Below are 16,514 nucleotides of genomic sequence, written 5' to 3'. Positions count from 1 at the left end.
GAATAAATAACGACTGAAAATATTCTCAAATCCATTCAGGTGAAGTTTTTGCCATCAAATGAGTTATAAAGAATTTAAAAAGTACTTTCAGGTTCAGCTCAGACCAGGATTTGCTGCCAAATGAATTATAAAAATGCTTTCACTTTTCAAAGCGTTTGGATTTAGAATTGAGAAAAGGTGGGCCTTTGTTGCTATTACACTTGCAGTTAGTTGCTCCTTCTGTCTCCACACTGCAAGAGCTTGTTTAAGACAAATAAGTCCATGCACATGTTCATTTTAGGCCTTGTTGGGTGCGGTTGTTGGCAAGAGAGACCACAACCCCAGATCTTTTATGCTCTGGGTTCTGCTCTCAAAGGAAGCAAAATAGGTACCTATCAATTTGGAATACAAGTTCCCATTTCTGAAGAGTTTTAGCATCTTGGCAGCCTATACTGTCATGTGTACAGTCAAAGCACAGTTAATTAAAACATGCTGAACATTTTATTATACCTCGGGACAGTTAGCATGTGCTTAGAATTACCCAACTCTGCTCATTTGTGGTAGACACAATATTACTTCCATATCTGACTTTGCTTTCTTTCCTACAGCTGTGAGCTGTCCTATTCCACATTTGGTTCTGCATCTTGTAATCTAAAGCATACTTTTCTGTGTTCGTCAGAATCCACTTTTTTTTTTTGGTGACTGTTTTTCCCAGAGAAGTCCAACTTAAAAGAAATGCATTAGGAAATTATCATAAGATGAGGAATGTGATCTTTTCCTGTTTCGTTATCTGTGATGTCAGAGTATTAATAATAGGAGTGTTATTTCTCTTCTCCATAGAATTTCATTTAAGGGCTAGTACACCCTGTGTTCTGAGTACCTGTTCTCTTGATAAAGTTTGAAAGCACTGATGTAAGGCAAGACTTTGAAAGGTTGCTGTTTTAATACTTGCTGGCAAATGACATATTGACTCACATCACTGGGGAATCCTCTATTCTATGAATCTCTCAAAAAACAATGCACATTCTAATAAACACATTAGATTGCATACTCCTAAGCTGAAAATATGGTGATAGATTCCTTTTCCAAGGGCAAGGATCCAAGTGAGTCACTGCTACCAAACTATGTTGGTGTATGGGAAATGCATGGGTTGGGAATAATTCGTCCCAAAGGATGAATAAGAACAGGAGAAAAACATTGTTTTCAACTTTTCCTTTAAGAAAAGAACAAGAAAGAGAGATACTGTGTCTGCTGAAGGAGGTGTGGGCATTTGAGACAACTGAGTTCTAGTCCTTAGGTAACTGAGTAGGAAGATCCCCACTAAAAGTATAGTTTTAGATGGTTATTTTCCAGAACTTGTATTTGTAAAAAAATAAAAATTCTGCGAAGAGTTTTCGTGTGGTTAACGTTTTTAATATCTGTAACTTCAAGTGCTCTGGATGGTTAAAAGTCTTAAGTTGTTGGATATGGAAAAAGTATTCATTAAGTATACTTTGTGTGTGTGTAGTGAAATGTGTATACTGTATAGTATATTTTTTTTAAGGATGAATCACAGGACTTCATAAAAAATTAATTTATTACAGTTTAATTTTACACATGTGAGATGCAAAGAAATTGAGTAGAAGGGTATGCTTGACTGCCATTGTTGGGTTTTGTGTATTCTATTTTTCGTGGTGGGGGGTTTTAGAAAATGTATCATGTTATTAAAGGTGAAATTTTTTTACTTACCTAACAAAATCCAAATGGGAGCCATTTGGAGATGTTGAGTAGTTACTGAGAGGCTTGGTAGGAAGGAGCTAAATCTCTTTTCAGAGTTCTCTGTTAGAAACCTTGTGGTTAAGTGGGCATATCCGACAACTTGGTGTTAATATGTCAACATGTTAGGATAAACATTACCAGAAATTATCAAATCCTTTAAAGAGAAAACCTCAGAGAGATATGACTTGTAGTCTAGAAAAAGAAATAGTAGGTTGGAAAATGACAACCTTTACCTTTGAATTGAGTCAAATGACCCACTTCTTGTATATAGCTTTTTGTTTCCAAGAGTATAGTGAAAAGATCTGAGTAAGCAGAAGGACTTTGTTTGTGTAGTCTGTCTGGGAGGTCTGCCAAGTTGGTTAGAGGAAACATTGCCTAGGTCTTTAATAAAAGGTCAAGCTTGAGTTTTAAAAAGGAGAGGTTTCCAAGTTTGGTTCTCATTCCATTTAGGAGGGTTTATTGACCCAAGCTATGGGTTCGTGGTGAAGAGTTGAGCGCTGCATTTGCAAAATATTTGTATTTGGAGGTCTTTGATGAAGTTACATGTGAGCACTGTAGTTGCACTGTCTCAGAAGTTTTTTTCCATATATTAACAGTTCTGGGTCATCATTCTCTGAAGAATTAAAAACAATTATCTTTGGTTTTAAAAATGGTTTATTTTTGTGAAAAGTGTATTATGACACATCAGTTTTTAACTTGAAACAGTTTTAAATGACTTCATTTCTTCCAAGAGTGAATTGAACTGACCTCATTTGGCCATGACTTTGCAGAGGGAATTTTAATTATCTTAGTTGAAAAGCTTGCTTTGCACATTTTGAAGCATTTTCCAGGAAAGAAGTTTAGTCAGGATATGAGGTACCTGGAAACCTAGCGAAGCTCTTTTTTATTTGTTTCTTCATTAGGTTAGGATTGTGTATGTTATTATAAGCCTTTTAATTTTTACTGCGAATTTTTGTATTCCAAGGAATATATTTCTTTTAGAGTAAGAAGTTTAGTTGTTTTCTTTCAAATGTTAACAGTAGTAATTGTTTGATATTTATTGTGAACTTTATGCCCTTGTTCTTTTAAAAGGTCACTTTGTAGTAAAATAGGGTTTTGTGGCCACAAGCATCCCATTATCTTGGTGTGCCAGAATGTGGTACAGAAACAGGCCGGCAGCATGTGGGGTTTATTAGGAATGGCTCGCATTTTCTGATGAAAGCAGGGCAGGCAATCTCTTGCCAGTTGGTTGAAAGGTGAGTCTTCATTTGAAGGGAAGGCATGCTCTTTTTCTTGTCAATAAATGTCATTCTTTTTACCGAAATCAAAATTGTTAATTTTCAAACCAAAAGCAATCTGAAACCAACATGCTTTAAAACATTAATCACATAGTTTTTGAGTGTTCATGCGTCATTCGTCTAAACCTCGTTTAAAATGCAACGTAGTCCTTTTTGAGAGAATCCATTATATTGTTAAAAAGTTGTAAAAGCCTTTTTGGTTTGAGCCTAAAACAATAAACAGCTTAAATTTAACCTTCTAGTCTGTTCTAGAATGAACTATTTATTTTTTAAAATAAAAAATTAAGCAAATTTAAACTTCGTCAGAGGAATATTGTTCTAAAACCAAAGAATTCATAAGACATAACTATACATTGATACACAAAACTATATAATAAAAAGAATGAATTTTTTGTATGTGGTTTTCAAAGGTCAGTCATTTTCAGCGACATCCATAGATACACTGAATGTAAATAGGATCTAATTGGAGAGAGCATAAAGATTTACTCAATCATACACTGTTTTAAGTAAACCTAAAAATTTAGAATAGGATATTTATAAGTAGATTTAATCTTGCCAATCAATAAATGAACCACTTTAAGTACCTCCCCATTAGCCCTAATATTGTAAATTATAATATCTTATCAAAGATAGTATCCTAGATATATTATGCTAAGATTTTTTTAATCATTGACTAAAGGTACAGATAAGTATCTTGAAATTTTTAATATTTATAGGAAAAATGAATGTCCTGAAAATATTAATATTTAGAGGAAAAAAGCACAAAAGAAAATTATAGGCAAAAACAAGTTTAACACTAAATCTTGTCTAAAATGTGTATCTTTGAGTTTAAAAAAGCAAGAAAAAATTGGAATCGTTTTTCATAAACGTGATAAAATTTGCAAAATTAAGATTTCCTTGACTTGTGATTCTAGCAATTTACCAAAAGTAAGAGAGAATTTAATTAAGAAACTGTTGTGTTTTCCATAATGAATGCTTGCCATTCAGCAGATTGTTAGAACAGGGAGAAGAGGTAAATGAAGACCTCCAAAGAGACTCTGAGGGGGAATTGAGAGACTTTAGAAGGAGATTCTACATTTATTTATTAGGTATAAATTTGCCAGAAAGCTTGTAATTGATTTCTAAGCCTCTCAGACTGGAAATATGATTTCTCTGGTAGTGTATTCATTTCAGGAGCCCACTTAGAACAACTAGAACTTCCTGTGGAGTTCCTTAAATGGGACTTTTCTCTACGTGAATCAGTGTCGATGTTTTTCTCTTCTTATAAATAGTTAACTTATACTTTCTGTTTTTAATAGTTTTTTTGCTCCCTAGCACAAATGTAATATATTCATTATATAATTAAAAAACTACATAGATACGTAAGAAAAGTAAAAATTACCACCTTTTGAGAAGGTGAGAAAATCACCTAGAGAAGCCTTTTTCCTCCTCATTCTGGGAGGGGAAAATGCCCAATGACCTAGGGCATCCATTGTATGTATTAAGTTAACTTCTCTCTGTTCTTCTAGAATGACATTCTAGAAGTTATCTACCATTCCTAGGAGAACTGAGAAAATATCACTCAAATTTTCTGTGTTCTGTGGTTCACATGGGGAACCTCCATGAGAAGGGCTGATCTAGAGATCACTACTGTTACTTAAATTCGTGTGTGCCATTCTAGATCTTTCATACCCTCTCTCCTTGTCCCTCTGCCCCCATTTGTACACATACACATTGACATAATCACATCTTTTCTTTCATTTATAAAAATGCAATCATACTGTACATACTAATCAACTTGGCCTTTATTTTCCATATAGTTTAAAGATCTCATGTTTTTCTTTCGTTTTTCTGAATTTATTTGTTTAAATTTTTGCTTAGAGTCACAGAGGAGAATGTCTCAAACCGAACCTGTCTTCTTACTCTCCCACTTGTTTGGACATAGAGCTGTGCCTCCACTTTCCCAGGTCTTGCCTACCACCTGTGATTTTTGAGCCCATTACTCTCTCCCTCCTCTAAGGCTTTGCTCCATCAGTTTTGCTTGCTGTTTCTTCTACCTTTGGCCTTCCCTCTGCCTGGCTTGTTTTCTTTGACTTGTGAGACTTGACCTGGGCCCTGCTACAGTATTGCTCTCAGACGTCTGAGTGTTTAATGGGAAGTAAGTACAAAGTGGAGAAAAACACATGGTGCATTACTTATGGATGTTCCCTCGACAACTCAGCCCTGGTTCCCTCCAGTGCCTGAGTCTCAAGTTTTCTTCAACATGCTTTTTTTTTTGGTGAGGAACATTGGCCCTCAGCTAACATCTGTTGTCAATCTTCCTCTTTTTGCTTGAGGAAGATTGTCACTGAGCTAACATCTGTGCCCATCTTCCTCTATTTTGTATGTGGGACGCCGCCACAGCATGGCTTGATGAGTGGTGTGTGGGTCTGAGACCGAGATCTGAACCTGCCAACCCTGGGCCGCCAAAGTGGAGTGCAGGAACTTAACCGCTGTGCCACTGGGCTGGCCCCTTCAACGTCTTTTATTTCAGCCACTTTGCATTATATGCAGTTCCTCAAACACTTCCTGAACTTTCTTGTTTCTGTGCCCTTATTCACTGTGTTCCTTCTTTTAGAATGTTGTTCTCCCTCTTCCTTCCAGTCTCCTTCCCTTAGCCCCTTGACTAAAAATCATCCATCGTTGAGAGCCCTTGTCAGATGATACCGCCTCTGGTTTGTCTTTCTTGACACTCTGGCCAAAGGTAATTCCTTCTTTCCTTCCATTCTTTCATCAGTTCAGCAAATACTCACTGGGGCCCTATTCTTGTCAGACATTTTGACAAGATGATGGTTATTATACTCTTATGTATTACTCTTATTGTATTACCTTGTTTGTAAATAATAACACCCATCTTATTTTCCTTACTGCCCTTGAAGGCATAAACGATATCTGGACCCACCTTGTAACTAACACTCTTATTCATAGAAAGTGTTTAATACATATTTATTGAATGAATGAAACTTTCTGATTATTTCAACATTTCTGTATGCCAGCATAACTTTGAAATTTATGTAAAATTATTTTTTGTGTAGATATGAAAAGTATTACTGACAGTTAAAGGCAATGGAGAAAATCTTTTAATGGATTTTGTGGGTGTGTTCTTAATTTAAACACTCATCCATACCATGCTAAGATTATTTTAAGCAGCTGTCCCTGAGTTTTTTAAGATGGTTTTAGGATGAGCTGTCGCTGAGTCATATGTTGTCTGGCTGTCATTCTCAATCAAGCTCTAGTGATGGAAGTCTGTCACATTTATGTGCCTGGTCTGGGTGGATTTTCTGACAGAATCAAAACGAGGTGATGAGAGGAGCCCTTGAGACCTCCAGCTGAAGGCAGATCACAGACGTCTGGTGTTATTGGCCCTTGATAACTTCCTTTGAAGAAGCTGAAGGACTTTGAACTGCTAAAAGAACTCATGATTTCCTCTTATGGTCTCTTCTTAGTTGACTTTTATATTTCTTCTGTTAGAGGAAATGTATCTTACCTCACCTTACTCCATATCCTAGACATGCCAAGGAAATCATGATTTAAAACAGCTGTTCTCAAAGTAAGTCTGGGGAGCCCCTGGGGGCCCCCAAGTTTTCTCAGAGTTTCCACAAAGTCAAAACTATTTTAATAATAATAATAAGACATTATTGGCCCTTTTCACTCTCATTCGTTCTTGGTATCTAGTTGAATCTTCCATAATGTACATGGCATGTGATATCACAACAGATTGAATACAGAAGCAAATATGAGAATCCAGCTGTGTTCAATTAGACCAGACATTAAAGAGATTTACAAAATGTAAAAAAAATTTTTGTTTTGAAAAATAGTTATTTTTCATAAAAATGTTATGATATCATAGGTTTATTATTTTTTCGTAAATTAACAAATAAATACAATTAAAATTTGTTTTAATTTCTAATATGGTTAATATCGATAGATACTAAAAGCTCCTTAGAATCCAGGTCTTTGAAACCAGAAAGTTTGAGAGCCACTGGTTTAAAAGATTTAAAGAGAATAGACTTTCTAACATTAAAAGGTGAAGTCCTTTTGATGTAGTCAAGGTGTCTTCAAACTGGAATATATCGTAATTGATTCTATCAGTTTCCAATTTTTGGGCATTTAAGTTGAATCCAGTTTTTTAGTCTTAAAAGTAATAGTGCGGTAGTATTATTCTGTATTAATATTTTCCTAACATCCTTAATTATTTTACAATAAATTCCTAGAAGTAGAACTACTGGGTCAAAAGGTATGCAGAAGGAACTGACATGACCTGTTACGTAAATTTGGGAGCCTCCCATATTTTTCTATTAATCAGTGCCCTAATTAGCAGGTATCTTCCTCTTTAGGTGGTCTCCTCCTCCAAGTCTGAATGCCGGGACGCTTACTCAGTCCCAGGGTGGTCCATCCTCTTCCAAATGCCCCAAAGAGAACTACAGTATAATAGTACACTGTGTATCTTCATTCTCTGTATCACTTTCTGTCAGTTTTGAAGACCAGCCTTGTATTGTTTGTTGATAGTTGCTTGTCTAACTACTGCTAGGATGCCCTTTTTGGTCAGACCTGGCCCAGGTCAAAGAGGTGACCCCAGTTGGAGGTCAGGATTGCAGTATGTAATCCTTGCTTATATTCAAGGATTCAGTGCGCCAGGAGGCTGAGGTCAGAGACACTTCTGGCATCATGCTGGGCCGGAATCTGCCTTCACTAATAAACCCATAAGCCCTTTGGTGACCCTAGCTCACCAGTTTCAGTTAATCCATCTTCAAAAGTCATTTTATTTCAGGAGTCTCTCTGCCTTTTCTTGGCAGCGGAACTTGGTTTGGGCTGTGTGTTTCTTCTGTGGCAGAACTCCCTAACTTTGAATCTGAGGAATCGAAGATTGTGGTAATGTTTCTTCTCTTCCAGAAGGATTTAGGGTACTGGAGAATTGGTCTCCCCGACTCTAGCAACTAATTATACATATCAAGAGGTTGAGGCATGTTTTTCTAAGCCATCAACTTCCCCTCCCAATGGGCCCCTTTCCTCTGAGTTCTGAGGACAGTGGTGCCCGCCCTTTGCCTAACATGGTCAACAGAAAGATCCATGCCAAGGTAACCTGAGGTCTCTACCCCTAAACATAAGAAAGACTGTCCTAATTTTTAAATGTTCCCCTTCCAAGAGCATCTCATTTAAGCTCTGCCTTAACAGCTGTGTGTTACACACTTGTAAAGGCTTGTGATAGCTATTGCCAGTTGCTCTCCAGAGAGGTTGTGCCAGTTTATGCCCCCATCAGCAAAAACTGGATTGCTAGGAAAAGACTTCTAAAACTGAAACTGTGCTCTTAAATGTCAGTAATTAGAATTGTTTTAATATTAAAGGAAACTCAGACTTTTCTCACAGTATTTCTTGGTTATTTGGCCACATAATTGTTATCTGTAGCATCTTAAATAAAGTCTTCTATAATAGAGTAGCTAGATGTACAGGGAAGAACAAAATAATAAGAAGAAAATGCACGGCTGAAATCATTAACAATGGCCTGAGGCTAATATGGTAATATCATTGTGTTTTTAAATTCACTTTTGGTAAAAGCAGGAGAGGGTACTCATTTAATAAAGGTCTCCTGAGTGCAAGGTGCTTTATGTATGATACATAATTTAATCCACACAACAGACCTGTGTTGTTACTATTCCCATTTTAGATGAGACCGTTAACTCTATTTTATAGATAAAGAAATTAAGATTCTGAGAGGTAGTAAATTTCCTAAAGTCACACAGCAAGTAAAGGTTGATGTTCCCCTAAGAAAACCCTGTCTAGGACTAGATACATAATTCCCCAGAGACAGGACTTTAAGTATTTGCCTCTTTCTCTCTCACCTTCTCCAAAGTGCAAGTCCAGAAGGCCCTCACTGCTCAGGTACAGGCTTTGCATAGGGTTTGCAAGGAGTTAGGGCCAACTACGAAGTTAGAGGGCACTGTCCCGAAGCCTTTCCTCACCTCTGACACCAACTGCAAGTTGGAGGGGGTTCCCCCAAACCGCCCTCAGTTTCGATAATTCTCTAGAAGGACTCGCAGAACTCACTAAACGCTGTTATGGTTTATTACAGGGAAAGGTTACAGATTAAAATCAGCCAAGGGAAGAAGTACGTAGAAGGCAGGGTCCAGGAGAAACGTGGAGCTTCCCTTGTGTTCTCTCTGTGGAGTCAGTATGCATACTCTTCCCGCATTGATGTGTGACAATACACGTGGAGTATTTCCAACCGAGGAAGCTCTCCCAAGCCTTGAGTTCAGTTTTTATTAGGGCTTTATTACGTAGACATGGTTGATTGATTATACTGTGTGACCCAAAGCCCCACCTAAGTCATATTGTTACTCTGACTAGCCCAAGGTTCCTAGGCAAGGAAAACTCTCTCTTAGGAGCCAAGGGCAAAAGCCAGACCTCTTTTGGAACAAGGTTAAATTCTTTACTACACTGGTCCCAGGCTGGTTGAGGGCCTTCTGGCTTCCTGACCACACATGCTGACTTCCACACGGTGGGTCAGGAGGTGCCTGGTCTCTGCAGCTTGTGCTGTTCAGACCCTGGCAAGAGGCCGAGATGCACATGGAATATGGGCTAGTGCCGAGAGAGTGAATATACACTCTCCCGTTTAACCCTGAACCAATTTAGGATTGAATGACAATATAACAGTGTTCATATGTCATCAGAGAAATCACAAAATAATTTGAATGCTTACAGGCAAAATTTTCCTAGTAGTAAAAATATATAATTGAATTAATTATAATTTACTTATTAAGACAAACCTCAACATAATTAACCCCCCCGAACACACACACGCACACACACACATCCTAGCAAAGTAAATATGTATGTATCTGTGTTTCACTGTGGGAAGGTCGTATTTCATCCTAACTTTATGTCATTACTAGGTGAATTCACCTGAGTTGGCAGTTTTCCTAAATAATTGCTCATTCATGTACAGTCAATCCTCATTATTCACGATTCTGCTTTTGCAAGTTTACTTACTCGCTAGCATTTATTTGTAACCCTAAAATAAATACCTGTGACACTTTCATGGTCATTTGCCAGCATTCATAGAGTGGCAAAATATTTGAGTTGCATGACCCACAGATTCCCACCTGAGGTTGAACCAGGCGACTCGCTGCCTTCTTTGTTTCAGCTCTCATACTGAAAACAGTGTTTTTTTCATAGTCTATTTAGTGCCGCATTTTTGTGTGTTTTTTATTGGTGATTTTCTTGTTCAGCATACTGCTGAAGTGCTCTCTGGTGTTTCTAAGTGCAAGAAGGCTGTGATGTATCTTGTGGAGAAAATAAATGTGTTAGATAAGCTTCACTCAGGCATGCATTATAATGCTGGTGGCCATGAGTTCAGTGTTAATGAATCAACAATATATACTAAGTAAAGTGTCTTTAAACAGAAACACACATGAAATAAGGCTGTGTATTGGTTGGATGATGAAAATGTCCAGAGGCTCGTAGGAACCTAACTTGGTTTTCCCCAGGAGCAGTGGTTCAGTATTTGTCAATTCAGTGTTTGTGGTGACTTTATAGAATGTAACTACCACAAATAATGAGGGTCAACTGTATTTGCTGGATTCCTTCATCCATCATTCATTTATTCATATAATCTTTTATTTGTTTTTTTGAGAAAACATATTCGAACACTTCTACTGGGTGTCGAGCATTTTCTACATGACTTAGGATTTTCTTTTATGTTCTTACACCTATCATTAGTAGTTTTGCTGTAGCCCTCTTACTCAGAGTGTTTGTGTGGTTTATGATAACACATCATAAATGAAGTGTGGGGTTGCATTTTAAGGTTGGGAGTTGGAGGCTGAACGTTTTGAGTCTATGACCATTTTTACTTGAGCTACATATGCTAGATTGCGCCTTCTCAATGAACGTTCCAGGAATTTTCCTGCCTCCTTGGAGACCAAGATTTTTAGCATCAGATTCCTTAATGGGTTCATGTTGGATGCCAGCAGAGCCAGGTGATGTGGCTGGCCGCACCTTCCCACACCAAAATGCTGTGTCTGCTGGTTTGGCTACCTGGCCTTGCGGGCAAGGCTTTTGGGTGGCAAAGTTATTCCTCAGCTGTGCACTCCTGATGAGAAGCCACACCACACTGGCCTCTCTCCTTTCTCTAATTCCTCCATCTCCCTCATGTGTTTGTGTTTCCATTTCTTTCCACTGCCGCTTCACACTGTCTCCTACATCTGCACTCAAGCAGAGTGAGGGGAAATGGGCTTGAAGAGCAGATGTTTGCCTCATGTTCTTTGTGGCTCCCTGGATACACTCTCTTCCATTGGAGTATTTCTCATTTCCTGGCTTTGATTGTCCAGGATGTATGAGGACTGAGATCTGCACCTTGCTGCTCTTCTCTCCTGATGTTAGGGAAAACCAGTTACACTGGAATCCCCCAAATGCGAGGGGGGGAAATACAGAAATACGCTTTTGAGGATTAAAATTATCTGGTCAATTTGACTGAAAAAGAAAAATTCCAATGATTTTAGGGATCTTTCAATGAAATAATCATGGAATTAAGCCCAAAGAAACAAAGACTTTATTGACTTGTGCCTCGGTGACTATAAGAAATGAGTGTCAGCGGTAAAAATTAACTTGGATGTTTTTATGTGATAAGCATTTGAATAACTATAATAACTTTCTTTGAACATCTTTGTGAAACTGAACTCCAAGAAAGTAAGGACCAAGACTAAAAAACCTTTGAATGCCCTTTAGTGCCTAGCACAATGCCTAGCACAAATAGACCTCAACAAATATATATTAAATGAATTAATAATTAAAATATCTCATTTAAAATATAAATATTCAGTAATGTTAATTTGATGTTTATTCTTTCAGATACAGATGAATATAGACCTCCTATTTGGAAATCTTACTGTAAGTATACAAATAATTTTAAATTGGGTGGGTTATAGTGCTTTATAAGTAATATAAAAATGTTAGAATCATTAGTTAGGAAGGTTCATTCCATTTTGTTCCGTTACTGAAAAGTTAGTTCACAACAGGATTTGGCAATAGCATAGAAGTAATTGTGAGGAAACAGGAGTATTTCTACCAAGTCTTTGTGTGGTTTGCGTGTCTAGAATGCATCTCATCCCTCAGAGCTTGCATGGAATTCCATATTCAACTTGAGACCTCTTATTGACAATGGCTGATAAAACTAATTCGAGGAGAAGCTAGCTGAAAATTCAAGCAATCTAATTGTTCTCAGATCCTGATTATTTATATGAAAAAGGAATATATAAATGATGATGTCAGAAGGCCATCTTGATAGAATGAATGGGTGAAAAGAGGCAAAAGAAGTGTCTTGTTTTTTTTTTAGGCAATTGCTTTCCCAAATATAAAAGAGAGACGTTTGAATTCTGTATTACTCTTTAAACTTTGCGTTAGAATAAAAATTTCTTCAAAGAGTCTGGGTTCTTAGTGCTTTATTTTTTTTCCCCTTCCTTGTTTCCTAGAGAATATTGTTTCATCAAGTAAAAGATAGTTCAGATTTTTTAAAAGTGGAAATAGGGTTAATATAACCAAAGTAGTTTTAAAAGAAATCCACGAATGCACTATTGCAGAAACTGGTACTGTAAGTTTTTATTTGTTGTCTATAGAGTTGGGTAAGCTCACCTAAGAAACGTGTGCTTTAAATATACATTATTAACATCTTTGTAAATGTTATTCTAAATTTTGATATTTGTAAGTTGCTGAAATTTGCTGACAGAAGGAGCAGCAATTCAGATTCTTGTTGATTTTGTGTTCCCAGAACAATAGATAGTTTTAATAGGTTGCTACTTTGGGCTAATTATAGTAAGCAAAATAGGAACAGTCTCTAAAAATATTGCGGTGGATGCTTTTCCCCCTACCCCTGCTGCTGCCTTTTTGTTTCTGGGGAGTATAGTTCAAAGAATGTATAAAAATGAGTAATGTTCTTTACCTCCAAAAGGTTTTGTCTCATAATCTCGTTGGCAGCCAGTCTATTTAAAATTCTTCTTTGCATTTTCTAGTTTCAGTTTATCTTTGTTCCCTTTGCTCTGACTTGCACTTTGCACATTTTTATATCAGAGCTTTTATGAAGCCTCAGGCTGCTATTGAATCATGGTGGTTATTTTCCCCCCTGAAGAATATTGATTACTAAGTGTAATATATGCAATTTGTATTTTCTGTATCTTCAGATGTCTTACAGTAGCTATCATTTGTTTTTTTTAAAAAAGTGGCATGTTTCCTTTTTTGGTGACATTTCTGCCACTAAGTCTTTTTTTTTTTTTTTTTTGTGAGGAAGATCAGCCCTGAGCTAACATCCATGCTAATTCTCCTCTTTTTTTTTTTTTTGCTGAGGAAGACCGGCTCTGAGCTAACATCTATTGCCAATCCTCCTCCTTTTTTTCGCCAAAGCCCCAGTAGATAGTTGTATGTTATAGTTGCACATCCGTCTAGTTGCTGTATATGGGACGCCGCCTCAGCATGGCCGGAGAAGCAGTGCATCGGTGCGCGCCGGGGATCCGAACACGGGCCGCCAGCAGCAGAGCACGCACACTTAACCGCTAAGCCATGGGGCCGGCCCCTCTGCCACTAAGTCTTATAGTTTCTTTTAGTAACTTCAGTGCCTGAGTTCCCGCCACCCCCCCATCATTTTAATAGTAGAAACAGGGAGGAAATTATTAGAATAGACTTTTAATCTTACCATCAAGTGAAAAAACTACCAATTCAAGGAAATTTTATGATTCACCTATGTTAAAGCCAAGTGGAAAGGTTCATTTTTAAAACTGGTCATGTCAATTTTTCTTATAAAATCATGGTATTGTCTTCCAAGAATGTGAATATGTGCAAATTTTAACTAATAAGAAAACATGTAAAAATTGCATTCTAATATGGAAGTAATTGCTATGATGATCATACACATTGTTAAATGTGTTTGTCAAAATTCTGATCCTAGAAAAAATTATGATTTAGGTTGAGTTTTTTAATTTGCTTTTCGTTTGTTTGTTTGGTCTTTGCCATTATCAGACAGTTTTGCAGTTTTATATTCCGCTAGCTGTAGATAATCTCCGGTAAGATATGTCTTAATAGTACCCTAAAAAGTTCATCTGTTTAGAAGTCTGTGCATTTTAATGGGAAAAATTTTAAAGACTGACAGTCCCGTCCCATTGACACCCTTATTTCATCAGTAGAGACTGGAATATTTTTTTTTTTTTTTTTTTTGGTGAGGAAGATTGATCCTGAGCTAACATCTGTTGCCAGTCTTCCTCTTTTTGCTGAGGAAGATTAGCCCTGAGCCAACATCTGTGCCCATCTTCCTCTAAGTTGTATATGGGATGCCGCCATAGCATGGCTTGATGAGCGGTGCTAAGGTCCGCGCCTGGGATCCGAACCAGTGAACCCCAGGCTGCCAAAGCAGAGTGCGTGAACTTAACCACTGCGCCACCAGGCCGGCCCCGAGACTGGAATTTTAAATAACTGGGGTAGTAGGCCCTGCCCAGTACCCTTAATAATTGAGCCATTTTGTTTAATTCCGAGTCTAGACCTACGTATGTCTTGTTTAGAACTGATAATTGGCAGTAAATTTTATGACAGTCTTAGGGACTGACAAACCGTAATGCAGTCATCATCTTCTCTGTGATGTGACTTTAATTTTTGTAATTAAAGACAGTCTTAGGGACTGACAGACCGTAATGCAGTCATCATCTTCTCTGTGATGTGACTTTAATTTTTGTAATTAAAAAAAATTTCTCAAAATGGTAGTGAAATCTAAATGGATTGAGATTTTTAAGAAATCAGATATGTCAGTCCACATAGGGAGGTACAAGCAGAACAAAAACTATTCAGAATGTTCTGGTTGTTCACTTATTATGTATTAAATCTATAAAACTAAAGGGGACAGTTAAATTTTAATGTCGAGACGCAGCATGTTAAGGTTTTTTTTTCTGTCTTTAGCATGGTGGGATCTGAATAGCTTTTCACAATGAGAGTCTATAAGAAACTTATTTTTACTGTGATCCTTTAAGAAACTTATTTCACCCATGCCTCTGTTCTGCTTTCTGATTTTGGTTCACTTGAGTTTGTGGAAATGTAATTCTAAGACCTTACAAGTACAAACCAATAGGAAAATAGAATTAACAAGAAGTCTAAGTTGAGGTCACTCTTTTTAAATAAATAGTTTTATTGCTTTTAGATACATATTGCTTGAATTAAAACAGAGGCCTAACATGTAATAAATGAGGCAAGCGAGTCAGGTGGGGGTGACTGTGAGAAAGTAGAGCATGGGTGCCCTGTCTGTAGGGAGTAGCTCGTAATTAGCTCCATTTTATTGTGGTCACTTAAAACTCTGGGTCTGATGTTGTCACATCTGCTGATTTTTCAAGAGAAGCTGGAATTCTCTTCTGCTTTGGTTGTTGTTAAATCTCTTAATTTTTAAATGTTAAAAACAAATTTAAATTTAGAAAACAGCAAGCAAAACACTTGCGAGCCAGTTTTGACCTCAAGATACCAACTTGTGATTTCTGAACTTGATTAACAATGTATTGTCTCTGAGTACTGAGAAATTCATTAATAAATATATAAGCAGTGACACTTCTAAGATGATTGAAAAGTGTTAACTACTTTAAATTATATATCTTCTCATCTTGAATTTAACTATTAATTTTTGGTGAATCATTTAATGATTGTGCAATTTAAATTTCAGCTGAGTTCCAGTTTAAATTACTAAAAATTCTAAATTGAGAAGGGCCTGAATTAATTAGTCTTTATTACTATGTATAGTTTTTTAATGATCCTTTTGATAGGTGTTCCCTGAATTCGTATGTTATATTCAGTTATATAATATCCAAAGGCCCACTTTATGTATTATTTATAATAGACTAACCATTGGTAGCCAGTGAGGCGGCGTTTGTCTAAAAATTTCTTCTCTCTGTGAAACAGAACTGTTCCCTTTGAAACTCTGATTAAAACAAAGGGTGAAATTCTCATGTGACAATATTGTTACTCCTTTTTTCACACTGGCTTATCTTAATGTTTGCTTACTGAGTAGGTAGTTGCATTTCTGATGATAACCAGATACCACAGTGTTTGTACTTTGAATCAAAATCAACATTTTGCTTTCTCTAGTAACTTTTAATGTCCTTCTTGACTACCACTCAATTCTCATAATTGAGTTTCCATAGAGGACAGCACTTTCCAAAGCATTTTCTTGATAAAGGAAAACAACTGATCTTTTGAGAATTAACTGATCAAAGCAGAAATGTGAACTGAATTTTCACGTCTTATACAGTTACCAATATGAAGGAATGGCCCTGAAGAATCCTCCCTTTTTGAAAGTCATGTTTGGGCTTCTCTAGGGAGGATGGAGATTTACACATATCTCTGCGTGATACACATGTACTCTCACTGTCGGGACCAGACACGTTTGGTTTCAGTGCTTTCCTCCTTCCCTTCCCCATCTCAGAATTACTCCCTTCATATCATCTCTTTAATCTATAAAAATGTATTCAC

At 37.0% G+C, this 16,514-nt stretch overlaps 1 protein-coding gene across 2 annotated transcripts in view; it reads left to right on the top strand.

Moving 5' to 3' along the window:
• The window catches only part of CHN1 (chimerin 1), a 189,471-nt gene that overhangs the window by 36,787 nt on the left and 136,170 nt on the right, over positions 1–16,514 (top strand). For both annotated transcript variants that reach the window (XM_058549294.1, XM_058549293.1), the window contains exon 2: positions 11,877–11,915. In XM_058549294.1, the coding sequence (XP_058405277.1) occupies positions 11,877–11,915 (39 nt within the window). The remainder of the gene's footprint in view (positions 1–11,876; positions 11,916–16,514) is intronic.

The sequence above is a fragment of the Diceros bicornis genome, chromosome 10 (assembly GCF_020826845.1).
Source record: "Diceros bicornis minor isolate mBicDic1 chromosome 10, mDicBic1.mat.cur, whole genome shotgun sequence".
NCBI lineage: Eukaryota > Metazoa > Chordata > Mammalia > Perissodactyla > Rhinocerotidae > Diceros > Diceros bicornis.
This window is presented reverse-complemented; position numbering and strand designations above follow the sequence as displayed.